The following is a 15,907-nucleotide window of genomic DNA, read 5'->3' on the forward strand; positions in this document are numbered from 1 at the left end:
ATGATGCTATTCTGACTGCAGTCTCTTAACTAATATATTATCTAACCTATCTGTCCCAGTTAAATACCAATTTGTATTAACATGTTCATTGCCAGTCACGTGATATCGCGCGATGCGAGTTCTCACCAAACGGCCGATCATGCGTTATTGCGTTTACGTCACTAACTAAATAAAAAAAATTTGGCCACCACATGAAATTCCAATTTTCAGCTTGCCAATGAACGATACGCGTGATGCGAGTTCTCACCAAACGGCCGATCACGCGTTATCACGTGGACGTTGCTAACTAAATAAAAAAAAATATAAAAAAATTTGGCCACCACACGAAATTCCAATTTTCAGCTTGGCAATGAAAGTGTTAAAGATCTCTTAAGGACCTTTTGTAAAAGTTAAATATCACAATGTGCATTCCAGTGGCAACCAATGAAAAATTTAAGTGGGAGTGCTGCATATACAAAATAAGATAAAAGAATTCATATTTTCCTAATCAGTAACCAATTTATTAAGCAAATTTACATATTGAAAAATTTTCCTGTATTAAAAATATTTTAAAATAATATTTTTAATACTTTTAATATTAGATATTAAATTTAATATTAATAAAATGTTTAATATTTTTGCACACTGTCTCCACAGGTTTTCTTTATTTCCCTAAGGCCACAATAATATTTGCTCGCAGTTTTATGTTGTGCAACTTGGACCTTGATCCAAGATTGTTGTTCTGATCTTGTGAACATACCTTAGTGTTGCACACTGATATGTTAACCACTTCTCCACATGAGAATACTTGTTAGAATGGACTGCACGCCTTGTGTGCATGTACAGTACATACAACTAGCACTTCTTTCTGTCAAGCGTAACATTTGATCTACCGACTACATCTCCTGAAAGTGTTGCCACAACCCTCATATCTGCTTTATATTTATCACCTCTATTTAAACTATTCCAACTCCTAAGAATGTCCAACCAAATCCACTAAGTTGTGCAATTTAGGATTTCAGGACTTGTCTTTTTTCTACACTGTAATTCATTTAAGTTCATGAAATTCATGTCTATTATTTTTTGATGACACCAGTTTGACTTGGAAGAAATGTAGGAAATAATAATAAATTTTATTTATCTATTTTACAACACTTTATTTCTGAAATTACCATTACAGGCAACAAGTATAAGCCTAAATGCTAGGTTATCTAATTTATCCTCAGACAAACCTTGGTGTTATATATATTCATATGTGAATCACTAGAGAATGAAGTGGTTGCTGAAAAAAATATAATAAAATTTATAATTAGTTTAATGCAAAACATCCTTCTGTTCATGCAATCGAATTTGTTTCATTTGTAGAATGTAATGAAGACCCTAAATCCTCAGTGGCTTGAACAGTTTGATTTGCACATGTTTTCAGATCAGCCAAAGATACTGGAAATATCAGTATTTGATAAAGACTTCCATGGTAGAGATGACTTTATGGGAAGGTATGTTCAGTATTTTTTGTATTCAACATAAGTTTCATTTTGTAGATATCATTATTATTTGAAATTAGCATGTTTATAGAAATCACTTGAAATGACTTATGAAGTATAATAGTGCCAATTTTAATTTTAAAATTATTGGGGATTGGAATTTACTTATTATGGTAGATCAGTTGACTTGCATTTACCTGTCATGAAATGAATTTAGTCTACTGGACAAAATCATATGTTGCATTTTAACATGTTCATGCTAAGCATGACACAATTTGTATCATTCGGTACTCTCCCATGAAGCAGAATGCTAAATCATCTTATACTTCAGATTTGCAATCTGTTGGCCAAATGATGAATCATTGTGTTTTTTTGAAAAACAAAAGTTAATAAGAAAATGCCTTTCTCTTTCCAGTTGTATAATTCATTGATGATAAAGAGAAATTCCATAGTTGCTTGAATTTTTAAATTCTGATTGTTAGGTATACAATGAAGACAGTTGCTAAATATTAACTTTACATAAAAATTGTACCAAAAATGTTGTTTAATTTTGATGATATATATCAGAACACAGAATTATAAGTAAATAATTATTTATTGATTTATTGCTGATATTTCGCTGGTGTTATAACTGCATCTTCAGAGTACAAAAACACAGTTTGTCACAGTACTCGAGACTACAACATGGTGTAACAAAGGGACTAGTTTAACAAAATTTAACAAAATTATTTTTTGTGTTATTGCTACAACACACACACGCGCGCACACACACACACACATATATATATATATATATATATATATATATATATATATATATGTATATATGTATATATGTATATATATATGTATGTATATATATGTATGTATTTTTAGATAGAGAGCACCTAATTAGGACTATAGTCTTTGTATTGTTGCTACAATTTTGTTAAACTAGTCCCTTTGTTACACCATGTTGTTGTAGTATCGCGTACAGTGACAAACTATGTTTTTGTGCTCTGAAGATGCTGGTTATAACACCAGCGAAATATCAGCAATAAGTCAATAAATAATTTACTTATAATTCTGTGTTCTGATATATACCATCAAAATTAAACAACATGAATGCCAAACACATAAGCCTTTCTACACAAAATTGTACTAAAAAGCTTGAAATTGGCATGTCATACATATTGCCAAATGTGTAAAATTGTAGCTGTCTAACGCATGTGTGACATATCTAAATGTGGCTGGGCATATTATTGAAAGTTTTTTTCACTTTGTTATACATTAAATTAAAAATGCCAAAAAGATATATTCTTGTTTAACCCTCTCTCCAACTCTCAGCAAACAGAATTTGCACATGAAATTTTGAAATTTCTTCATGAATAGGCTACTTGTGTACACAAGCTAATGACTTTACATTAATTGCCTTAATATCCCATAATACAAAGTACCCATCCTTGGTGTATATAATGCTACCATTATGGGACGGGCCACTACCCAGTCAGGCTTCGACCTTTATTGAGGTGAAAAATTAAAGGTATGTCCATCATAGGTTTAGAGTATATTTTTCACTTGGTTAGACTATAATAAATTTAGTTTAATCCTTTATCCAAGTGTGAGCAAACAAAGTTTGCACCTGAAAATATCTTCAGGACTGAATATGGTGTTGTACTATCTTACCTGGGTAAGTAGTACAACACCAGGCAACTCGTAGCAAAGGTGGAGCAAGATACCAACACTCCTATCTTTGTATCTCCCATAATGCAAAACACATCTCCTTACAGATATGTATAATGTTATGCATTAAGGGATTGGCCACTACCCAAACTAGTTTCGACCTTTATTGAGGTCTCTTCAGTGGGAGCCAGGCCCAGAGTTGGAGATACCAGGCAGAAGCAGTCTATAATGTTATGCATTAAGGGATTGGCCACTACCCAGACTAGTTTCGACCTTTATTGAGGTCTCTTCAGTGGGAGCCAGGCCCAGAGTTGGAGATACCAGGCAGAAGCAGTCTATAATGTTATGCATTAAGGGATTGGCCACTACCCAGACTAGTTTCAACCTTTATTGAGGTCTCTTCAGTGGGAGCCACGCCCAGAGTTGGAGATACCAGGCCTGGGTAGTGGCCAATCCCTTAATGCATAACATCATACATATCAGCAACGAGATGTGCGTTGCATTATGGGAGATACTAGGATTGGAGTGTTGGTAGCTTGCTCCACCTTTGCTACGAGTTGCTGGTGTTGTACTACCTACCCTGGTAAGGTAGTGCAACACCATATTCAGTCCTGAAGATATTTTCAGGTACATACTTTGTTTGCTCACACTTGGGTAAAGGATTAAACTAAATTTATTATAGGTTTAGAGTAGTTGGTATTAAGGGTGCAAGAAAGCCAGATAGTATTAGGAGAAAAAAAAGACAGATGGATAGGAATGAAAGAGAAAAGAAAGTTCTCAGCTCTTTTATATCATCTTGTAGCCAAAGACTATCATTTTTTTTCTTTTTCACCAGTCTCATGCAGCTGAGCTACTAAAAGACCAATTGAAAGAAATCCTTTATCCAAGCATAAGCAAACAAAATTTTCATGTTAAATTACTTTATGACCAGACTACTTAGAAGCTAATGATTTCACATTAATTGCCTTAGTATCCCATAATGCAAAGCACAATACTTTCAGATGTGTATAATGCATAGAATTATGGGATACTAAGACAATGTGAAGACATTATCAAATTCCTAACATTTAGCCTCAGGGGGTGTACAGGATACGATAGTACTACATGAAAAATTTACATCATTACTACTAACTTCCTACCTACAATTTCTGCCAAATCAATCTGTTACCTGTCAAAGCTACAACAATGTCAGATCTTATATTTCTATCTTCTAAGGAACTTTTTGCAGTATCAATCCACCTACAGGGTGTCCCAAAATTCACGCAAGATTTAAATTTAGCGCCATTTGTGCCGTAAAGTGTTGTCAACGAGAAAAAGACGGTGACAGCTGACAGTTCAGGGTTATTAAAAATGGAGCGCTACATGAAAGAACAACGCATTTTCATTGTTGAGCAATATTTTAAAAATAATGAAGGTTTGGCAGCTACAGTTTGCAATTTTCATACAAAATATGGTTGGAATAGTGATTTAACTTCAACTGTGAAAAGATTAATTAAAAAATTCAAGGAAACTGGATCAATTAGTGATCTTATACACTCTGGCCGTCCTTCAACAAGTCGTTCAACAGAAAACATCGAAGCAGTTTGTGAGAGTGTTGCTGAGAGTCCAGGAACATCAATTCGGCATCGTGGTCTTGAATTGGGCATTTTGAGAAGCTCTCTACAGCGTATTCTCACGAAAGATTTACATCTTTATGCTTACAAAGTTCAATTGACTCAAGAACTGAAGCCTACCTGACCACACACAGCGAAGAGAGTTCGTTGAATGGATTATGGAACAACAAGTGGATGCTTAGTTTTCGAACAAAATCATCTTCAGCGATGAGGCTCATTTTCATTTTGATGCCTTCGTTAATTGACAAAATTCTTGCATTTGGGGTTCAGAAAATCCACGAGCGATTGTCGAGAAACAAATGCATCCACAACGTGTCACCGTTTGGTGCAGATTTTGGGCTGGAGGCATCATCGGTCCATTCTTCTTTGAAAATGCAGCTGGTAAGGCAATAACAGTTAATGGTGCTCGCTATCGCGACATGATAATCCAGTTTTTTGTGCCTAAATCGCAAGATATTGATGTGGACGATATGTGGTTTCAACAAGACTGTGCCACATGCCATACAGCCCGAGAAACAATTCAATTACTGCATGAGTCATTTCCTGGTCGTGTAATTTCCCGTTTTGGTGATCAGAATTGGCCGCCCAGATCATGTAACTTAACGCCGTTGGACTTTTTTCTTTGGGGTTTTTTGAAGTCTAAGATTTATGCCAACAAGCCCACGACCACCCACGCCTTGAAGGAGGAAATTGAGCGCTGTATCAACGAAATTCGGCCACATTTATGCAAAACGGTCATAGAAAATTTTGACAAAAGAGTGCGTATGTGCCAGCTAAGCCGTGGAGGCCATTTACCTGATATGCTATTCCATGCATAACCTTACACTGTATACTTTATGAATCAATAAGAAATTACAATTTTTAATTAAAAACCTGTGTTTTCTATCAAAATTACTTCTTGCATGAATTTTGGGACACGCTGTATATCTTGGTCTTCCTCTGGGACTTTTTCATGTCAACCTGGCAGAGAACACTTGTTTTGCTAATCTTTCCTTGCCCATTCTGTTTGTAACCACACCACCTGAGATCAGCTCTGCTAATGCATTCCTGGATGCTGACAATGTCAAGTTCTTTCTTAATATCCTCGTTTTTAATATGATATTACCATTGATGCCATCTGTTCACGCCCCTAATCTTTTTCAGGACTCTCATATCTGTGGTCTCTAGTCTTTGGTCAAGTGTTTTGCTTCTGACCCAGCTCTCAGATCCATAAGTTAAAATTGGTTTTAACACTGTCTTGTATACAGCTAATTTAGTGTTTTGACTAATTTCTCTCTTATTCCACATAAATTTATTCACTTGACTTTCTACCATACCAGCTTTGTTGATTCTGTTGTCTGTTTCCATGTTTAATTTACCATCTTCATAAAAAATCATGCCTAAGTAGCTGAAATGTTTTACCTGTTCCACAGGTTATCCATTCGCAATGCAGCTGATATTTTCAATGCTTCTGCCTATTTTCATTATCTTTGTTTTGTTATTGCTGACCTTGATACAATATCTATCACAACAGTTATTCAATTTAGTCAGGGAATCTTGCAGACTTGTAGCGGATTTATTTAGAAGTGTAACATCATCAGCATAAGTAAGGAACTGACATTAACATCTCCAATTTTGATATCAGGTTTAATACCACTTTCTTTCATAATGCAATCCATATAGATAATGAATAACAGAGGTGGTAATGTACATCCTAGTCTGACACCAGATTTAACATTAAACCATCTTCCTGTACTTCAATTCTAACTGCTGACTTACAACTCTAATAAAGACTAAGTAATTCTTGATATAATGATCCACTGACACCATACTGTAACATTTTGAATAGCTTCTCTCTTGGCAACTTGTCATATGCTTTTTCCAGATCTACTAAACTTAAATACAGATCTTTGTTATATTCCCATGACTTTTCAACTAATTGTTGTAAAGTGAAGATCTCATCCTGACAGCCTCTATTTGGCCTGAATCCAGCTTGTTCCTCACCAAGCTTCTCTTCCACAATCCTTCTCAACCATTTTTGAATTATACTGGCATATATCTTACCAGGAACACTCAGTAGGGAAATACCTCTGTTTTATTTCCCTTTTTAATATATGGGTACTATGAGAGCTCTACTCCAATCATCTGGAATTCATCCTTCTGTCCAGGCCCTCTGAAATATGCAGTGTTGCCACTGTAAAACTTTTTTCCCTCCATACTCGAATATTTCTGGTCTAATATCATCTACTCCAGCTGCCTTTTCACATTTCAGAGTTCGATGCTTTTTCTACTTCAAGGATGGATATATATTCCTGATTGCATGCCTGGTCAGTGTTTTTTATATCACTGTGCTATCATCACTGCTAGTTTCATTTAGCAATTTTTCGAAGTAATTACTCCATACTTCAAGGATATCTTTTTCTCCAGTTTTCATATCACCTTTATCATCTCTAATTCCTTTTATAGCACTCTTTCCTCTATTTCTGAGCTTCTTCAACAACCTCCAGAATATCTTGCCACTTTCTTGATATTTATTTTCTATGTTCTTACCAGTCTTCCCATAACTTTTGTTTAGCTAGTTTTACACAGTGTTTAGCTTTCTTACATTTGTCTCTGTATTCTCTAAGAGCACAAGGTGACTTATTTGCCAGGGACTTTTTATATGCTTTCTTCTTTTTCCTTCACTGCCTCTTAAACTTCCTGTGTCCACCAGGGAGTTCTGATTTTTCTATCCTTGCAGACCTCTCCACATGCCTCTCTTGCAGAATCACTCAATGTTTTCTTCAGAGAGCTTTCCACTGAATCTCCAAGGTTTGATTCCTGTTTTCAAACTTCATTTTTTCTTAAATAATGTTTATATATTTTAGTCTACACTTCACACCTGAGAGCTGCTCAACTTTTATTCATTTTAAAACTTCCTTACATGTTCTTCTTTTCAGTATGAAATTCAATTTGATCCTCTTAGGACCAAATGGTGATCACTTCCAATTTCAAATCCTCTGTACACTCCAGTGTCTTGCGCCAGGGAGAAAACATCACTATCAACAATAACATAGTCAATGAGACTTTTCTTATTCCTTGCTTCTTCTCTCCATGTGAATTGGTGCACATTTTTATGTTGGAACATGGTGTTAGTAATAACCAGTCCATGTCCTGAGCAGAAATCCAACAGGTATTTGTCATTATTATTAGCTTTGCTCTTTTCTCCAAATTTTCGTGAAATATTTTTGTATGTCTGACAATCATTTCCTACTCTGCTATTTAGATCCCCAACAAGGACCAATTTTTCATTGTGTCAGGCTTTAGAGAAAGCCTAAAAAAATTCCTCCATTTCTACATTAGGAGAACCCTGTGTGGGACCATAGGCACAAATAAGTCTCATTGTCCAGTTCCCCATTCTGATGGGGAACTGGACAATGAGGCTTACTCTACTTGAAACACACCACTCTACTTGAAATTGCCTGCCATTCAAGAAGATTAGCCTCGTATTTAGTGTTGAATACTATGGCTACTCCTTCTTTCCTTGATTGTCATTGCCTGAACATAACATTTTGTATTTATTGCTCAGAAAGAGCTCACCAGTTTTGATCTTTTTTGTTTCAGTCACCCCTATTATGTTGATCTAGTTCTTATTTATTCCTCGCCTAGCTCCATTTCTTTGCCATTCAGGTTTCTTATGTTGATAGTACTGATCTTCAATTCTGGTGATATTGAGTTGGGGTGTGTTTTAGGATTTGTTCAGTAGCTGACTTTTCGCTGTTTGCCCTGATTCCCTGGAAAAAACAACGGGGAGCCTTGTTTAAACAGGTGATGCCCCAGCCTGCATGAAATTCTGTCATATTGTACCATCATTTAATATTGTGGTTTAAGCCGATAAGAATACAATTTGGTCGGCTAAATCCCAAATTGTCAGCTCATCCTCGTTCATTCAGTATCCAGGTAGATACCTAACAGGGTGCACCACGAGACGGTGAGGATTGGACATAAGGTCAGAGGCCCTGGTCAGTTCTCCAAATTCCTTTAAAGGCTATGTGTAGGTCTCCTCTCAGTTATACAGCTTTGACCCTTAAGCATACAAGTAGCCTAGTTGTGAAGAAACTTCACATGCACATTTTGGTTGCTTGGATAAAGAATTAAGCAAGAATATAATTTCTTGGCATTTTTAATTTATAGCATTTACATGTTAAGCAAACTTTTCTTGTGAGTTAATATGCATAGTAATGCCATGAATGTGTGTTGCTGATATTTCAGCAGTCCAATATTGAGATGATAGTTTACTTTTGCAGGTAATGCAGCTCAGTAATTCTCAGAAAGTGTGTAGAATTTCATTTCACATTCATTAGTTACAACATCTGCATACAACTGAATATCCCTTACAATCCATTGACAGTGTCATTTATATAAAGGTTAAACAATATAGTTGGCTATATTGAGTCCTATAGGAATCCCTCTTGTAACCTTCTGTCTCCTTGATATTGCATCCCCATACACAACTTTCTGATACTTATCAGATAGCCCATCTTGAATTCAATTCACTAACCTTACTAACTCTTAAATATCAGCTTATCATGTTGTACCCTATCAAATGACCTTTGTAAAATCAAAAAAAAAAAAAAAAGAAAGAAATGGCAGAATATACCTTTCCCTCATCAACCGCTCTCATCACTATAATATTACTATCATCTTATCATATTACTAAAGCAGGAGTGCCCCTTAACAAATCCATGTTGACTATCACAGATAACATTACCCTTATCTGCCCAAAGCTGTGTGTGTGTGTGTGTGTGTGTGTGTGTGTGTGTGTGTGTGTGTGGTCCCTCACTAATTTCTCCAAGATTTTAACTACAGATGAAACACAAACTGGTCTCTAATTTGACATTTCTCATCAGCTATCATTCTTATGCACTGGCACTATCTCCCTCCTGCAACTCCTCGATCACCTTTCCCTTGGGTGGACTTTCATTGAAAAGCTAAGTCAACAAACCTATCAGTTCTTTAGCACATTCTCTGAAAACCCCATGACAAAATTTCCATCCAGTTCCACTGCTTTATTGTCATCCAGAGTACTCGTCATTTGAAACACACTCTTCTCTTGCACTTCTAAACATTGAACCGCTCTTATCCCTCTAGTATTAAAACCTACTTCTCCAGGATGAAATACCCCAATAAAGTGTTGATTGAACAACTTCACTATGTCCTTCTCATCAGTTGCTCCATTCCCATTTTTGTCCATCAATGTCATCCTTCCACAATCATTTCTTCTCCTGTTGACCACACACAGCTAAAAAATCCTGTAGGATTTTCTTTCAATCTCAGGGCCAGTCTCCTCTCATATTTCAGTTTTGCCTTCCTTTCCATATTAGTCATTCTCCTGGCCTGAGTGTTATATTCTTCATGCATCTTCTCTCCACCACCTCTCCTTATATTTCTTCCATAACTTCTTTTTTTACCTGCAGTTCCTGTTTGATATTGTTTGTCATTCACTTACCACTAAATTGTTAAGTGACCTCACTCTCTTGGTAAGAATAAACTAGCAGCAAAACATAATATGAACAAAACAAAAACGAAAAAACTACAACAGCACTACTGAAGGACACCTCTATCGAACTGAAAATATGTAGCACAATTTACAACAAAAAGCTATACTATATACTGATTAAAATACTTTTTTATAGCACAACTGAAATCTGCTTCTATGTTCTCTCACAACTCTAGCACCCTCTCCTGATGCTCTCCCTAGCACTCTCTTCTAGTGATTAAGTTTGAGCAATACAAAACATAAGCAGGAATAATGACTTGGATGTTAGGAATGCAAATTTCGATTGAGAGGACATTGGCTAAGCATATAAAGGAAATCCTAAAGAGTTCTTATTTGGCAAGTACAAGAAAGAATTATTATTATTATGGGCTACTCCAAGGACTCCTTAGACTCATCGAAGGAGGCCCCTAAACATCATGTCAAGAACTATCCAACATTTGTGCAGTATCTATCATACTTTGTTTTGAACTCACCCACAACAAACTCTATGATCTATTCCACTCATTCATTACTCTCCAAGCAAAAACCTAGTTCTAACACCCTTGCTAACTACACTCTTACTCAGTTTCCATGAATAGCCCCTAGTTCTCTCACCACCAGATCTGTTCTGAAAAATTTCTTCTGAATTAATCTTGTAAAAATCTCTCAGTAATTTGTATGTCTCAATCATATCAGCCCTTTTCCACCTGTCAACCAGTTTCTGTAACCCACAAATCTTCAACCTGTTCTCATAAGGTTCATTCCATAGACCTGCTACCATCTTGGTCACTCGCCTCTGGATATTGTCCACCTCCTCCTCATCATCACCACCAAGAAACTCTGGTACCCAGATCTGCATACAGTAGTCAAGATGGGTTCTTATCAAGTCTCGATAAAGAGTAACAATAATCTGTTTGTCTCTGCTTGTCAAATTATTCTTCTGTAATCAAGTAATCTGAGATGCTTTAGTTATTTTTGCTATGTGACCCCAGGAATTATTATAATTATTTGACACCTCCAGGGAGTCCAAGACTCATCGATGGAGGGCACCTACTCTACAACTCTCAGTCTCCACTCAACTTCATCCACCAGCCGTATTATCTAACCAATGTTTCTCAAAGTGTGGTATGCGTACCCCTGGGATACACGAAAGGTCTTCATGGGGTATGTGGCAATTTTCGACTATGCATCATTAACGCATGTAATCATTATATTTCTCAACAAATAGTGCAATTAGGGACAACTGGGATAAAAACAGCACTAACCAATGAATCGCATCTCCCCTCCAACAGAAACTGCTGTATAGACTCAATCAAAACCATATGTTGCAGTCAACATATGGATTTTTCTTGACACACCCTGTCGTGAACGTGTTAAAACTAAGAAATATATAGTGAATGTGTTTCAGATATTATGGAATTCGGTTCAACTCAACTGTTGAAATGCTAATTTGTCTTTGGTTTGTGTGATCTTTTGTTAATACCACACAATCATATGCACTTTTCATAGCTGCTCTACGTATCTCAAGTCTTGTAAATTACTAGTAATTTTTTGCTTGAAATATTGGGGAAAGAAAATGAAGCTATTTGGGTAGATGACTTTGACGATGCACACAAGGAAATGGTTCTCAATGCCTAAAGTAGCGATAGTGAGTTGGAGTAAGTCACTTCTAAGTCACTTCACGATAAGTCACATCATTTGCAGTTTTTTTCCTGAAAACTTTAATTTCTGAAAATCCCCGCATATATTTTGCACCACAATTTTTTAGCTCTAATTTTGGGAAAAAGTGCAAGTTATATTTGAGTAAATACGGTAATTTTTTTTAGCTTTCAAATTCTTAAGTATGGATCATTGGTTAAAGATTGAATTTATAAAACCCCACAAAAGAGAGCAATATAGCAAATACAAGAAAAGTTGATATTGCATTTGGATCAAATGAAATGATAAGGGTGTGTCATCTGACATCTCTAGAAAACCAACTAGGAAGAAGATGAAAAATCTTCATAAGTATGATATGAATTACCATACTAGAAATGTGGATTTTCATGGACGGGAAATGAAGAGAAACCTATTCCAAATTTTGTTCTATTAAAAATAAATCATATTTCTTATTTACATGAACATATAAATTCAAATAAAATAGACATTTACAATGAAATATACTTTATTTATTATTTGATAAGGGGGTTCTTGGTAATAATGAAAATTTAAGAAGGGGTACACAGATATCTGAAGTTTGAGAAACGCTGATCTACATCAACACCATCTACTCTCCACCACCACTAGGATTTTCAGAATCGCAAACATCCATGCCCATGGCTGGATTGAAACCTTTATCCTTTTGGCTGGAGAGCAGATAGGCTAACCACTCAACCAACCAGGAAGGTAAAAAAAAGCAGAAAGAAAGGTGAATTGCTGAGTGATCACTTTGTGTAATGTGTCATCCAGGTGTAGATTTTTGTTTGGAATTATAGTCAGAGTGACTGAGCTGTCACTCTAGGGTATTCTGTAACTTCCATGTTTTTCTGCTAGTTCATCTGTTTTGCATATTGAAAAATCCTGTGACTTTGAGATTGGCTATCTGACCCTCAGATGAAAAATCCTTAAAGGTTCTTCCCAACCAGAAAGCATCATTAGTACTGAACTGAGCTATGGAGGCTTCCCCAGGTGGAGGTAATGTAGGCAGAAATGTGATTGTGAGAATAGACATTAATGAACTGTGGAGGCATTAGGATATTTAAAAAAAATCTCAATGTGAATATAGTCATGGGATTGAATGATATTTGCCTGCATTACAAGAAAATGCAGAAAATCGGTGTCTGCAACCAAGTTATTTTAATGAGTGAGTATTAAGGAATTCAGCCCCAGGGAGGAGGAGGGCAAAATAGTTAATTACATATGGAAGGCTCTGAAACAGTGGTTGTGAATTATAGACTTGTAATTATCTCAGGAATTGTTAGCATTTGGAAAATTTGGTTAAAGTTAGAATTCAGGAATGAGTGGATTAAAATGTAATCTATAGGGTTGGGGATGGAGGGTGGATAAGCACAACTTTTACAAGGAGCTTTCAAGATAGAGATCACAGAGTACTGATCTTAAAGTTTTGGTAAAGTTAGAATTGCTTTTTCAGTAATTTACTTGCAAAGGTTAGCTTCTCATTAGCTCTGGTAAATTTTTTTAAAAGTTTCGTTCAAAAATTGGATCTAAAATCTTAATATCCTTCATATCTTTCTTATGTCGAACTGAAGCCTTTCAACCCGAGTAACTAGTGACACAGATAAGAGGGTAGTTGGTAGAGAGAGACATCAAATAGTAATATTGTGTATGGTGGAGCAGAATCAAGAAGGAAGGTGACCAATAGTATGCTACTTGAACTGTTGTATAATTTGTACATTAATGACTTAGGGTGGTGATTTAGGGATGGTTGTAGACAGAGTTAAAGTTTAGAGGACATGTTGCTAAGGTAGCCCATAAGATTACTTGGCTATCGAAGAACACATTAACAAGTAGAGATAAGGAAGTTATTCCGCTTTATAAGGCCTTGATACACCCACATCTGTATTATTGTGCTCAAGTCTGGTTCCCTGGGTTTCTTGGGAATGAGGAAGCAGTAGAGAGGATTCAGAGGTGAGTGGCCTGTGGGATGTTCCCTATGAAGATAGATTGAAGGTGTGTGGATTGCAGAAGTTGGTTGATAGGAGAAAAAGAGTGGGATATGATAGAAACATTTAAGTTGTTTAAAGGGTTTTATAAGATAGATGCAGGGGAAGTGTTTCAGCACTTGGCTAGAGGGACCAGAACACGGGGTCATCCCTGAAAGTTTAATAAAGGTGTGGTTAGTAGGGGTGTGAGGACTAGATTTTTTGCTTGGAGAGCTATGAATGAGTGGAATGGGTTGACAGTCAGTTGTGAGTGCTTTGTCTGTTAATTGGTTTGAGGAGAGGTATGATTAGATTGAATCTCTCGCGATGAGCCTTCGGACTCCATGGAGGTACCCATATAATAATAACAATAATAATGACTTTGGGATAAAAAGATCACATGCTCTGTATTACTTTTTTTTTTTAATTTTTTTTATAGGACTTCCATGCAAGGATAGGGAGTTACAAAGTTTATTAGAAATATTGCAAAAATGAACAAAACATCTTAATATAACACTTCGATGTTGGACACACACATGCACACACTGACAAATGGAAGTAGGTTATTATCCTCCTTATTTATAAGGTATTGATAGACGTATTTGGACTACAGGACACAGATTTTGTCCTCTAAGTTTATTTAGAATGAGAAAGTAGTGGGAAAAATCCAGACATAAGTGACCAATGTGGTCACGGGTCTGTGGGATGTTTCCTGTAAGGATATATTGTGTTTGGATTATGAAATTTGGTAGATAAATAGAAAGAGAGAATATGACATAAGCAAAATTTTATAGCATAGATGGAAAGAAATTCTTGAATGTATGAAAGGGGGAGAGAGAACAAGGAGCTACCTCAGAAGTTGGACGAAATCGAGTGTTAGCATGGATGTGAGGACTCAATATTTTGCTTGCCGCATGGTGAATGAATTGAAATGGTTTACCTGAAGTGGTTAATGCATTGTTAGTGAATGTGAAGAGAGACATGTTAAGTATTCTGTGAATAATAGTGTGGCCTTTTGTAATGAGTCCTCAGATTTCCTGGAGATACTCAGTTGATGATAATAATAATCTTCTGTTATGGTTGCCTTTCTGCAGTTTAGTGGATTTTTTTACCTGTAATGCTGAAATATATTCATAGCCCAGTTTCATATTTCCAATCATAGTTCTCATCTGGCTACCTCATTTAATAATTTTTCAAAGTTACCAGTATAGACTTTTGGAATATCCTTATCTTCAGTTGTTATATCCTCTTTATGATCTTTTACTCCTTTTATATATTCTTTTCTTCTTTTTTTAGTAACTATTAAAATATTTTGTCACCTTCATTATAGTTGTTTTCAGTATTCTTCACAAAAAATATTCCTGTTATTTTTGTTTAGTTATTTTTAAACAAAACTAGATTTTCTTGCAAATTTTCTTTATATTTTGTAAGAGCACATGCAGGTGTAGCAGAGAACTTTCTATATAACTTCTTCTTTTCATGGGCTACAGAGCTGATATTTAACCTTGCAGATAACTTTGCCAAATACTTTCCTTAATGAATCAGTCAACACATTCTTCCAATTTTGCTGTTTTGTTTCATGACTTTATATTCACAATCTTCCACATTGGCCCCTGATATTATGAAAAGGTAGGGGATACCTTCATGTGACTTAGTTCCAACTGTTAAGAAGTCCCAGTTTATAGTTATATATAGTTGTATATATAACTCTATTACAGAGTATATAGACTAACACTATATATTATGTACAAAAGAGTTAGCTATGCCTTGACCTGATTATTTGATACAAGTCTTGCAGTGGGGAAGGTTCTTTAATAGTGGAAAGAAGGCAAAATAGTACCTCTCCAACAATATTTTGAATGTTGTAACCAAATCTTTTGTCTCTCTCCCTCCTCGAATGATGCTCTTATTACAGTAAGTGAAATATACAGGAATTAATAAATTTTGTTTTCCCTTTCTTTGGGTATTCTTACCTAGTTTTCATTGCGATGTGGAAACACTAGAGAGGATCTAAAGATGAATGGTCAAAGT

The 15,907-nt window shown here is 35.7% G+C and overlaps 1 protein-coding gene across 5 annotated transcripts in view; it reads left to right on the forward strand.

Annotated features, from left to right (window-relative positions):
* The window catches only part of Mctp (multiple C2 domain and transmembrane region protein), a 642,744-nt gene that overhangs the window by 378,154 nt on the left and 248,683 nt on the right, over positions 1–15,907 (forward strand). For all 5 annotated transcript variants that reach the window (XM_090402333.1, XM_090402331.1, XM_090402329.1 and 2 more), the window contains one exon: positions 1,345–1,475. In XM_090402333.1, the coding sequence (XP_090258459.1) occupies positions 1,345–1,475 (131 nt within the window). The remainder of the gene's footprint in view (positions 1–1,344; positions 1,476–15,907) is intronic.

This window comes from Typopeltis vanoorti, chromosome 13, assembly GCF_054136105.1.
Source record: "Typopeltis vanoorti isolate ZY-2024b chromosome 13, IOZ_Tvanoo_1.0, whole genome shotgun sequence".
Classification (NCBI taxonomy): Eukaryota; Metazoa; Arthropoda; class Arachnida; order Uropygi; family Thelyphonidae; genus Typopeltis; species Typopeltis vanoorti.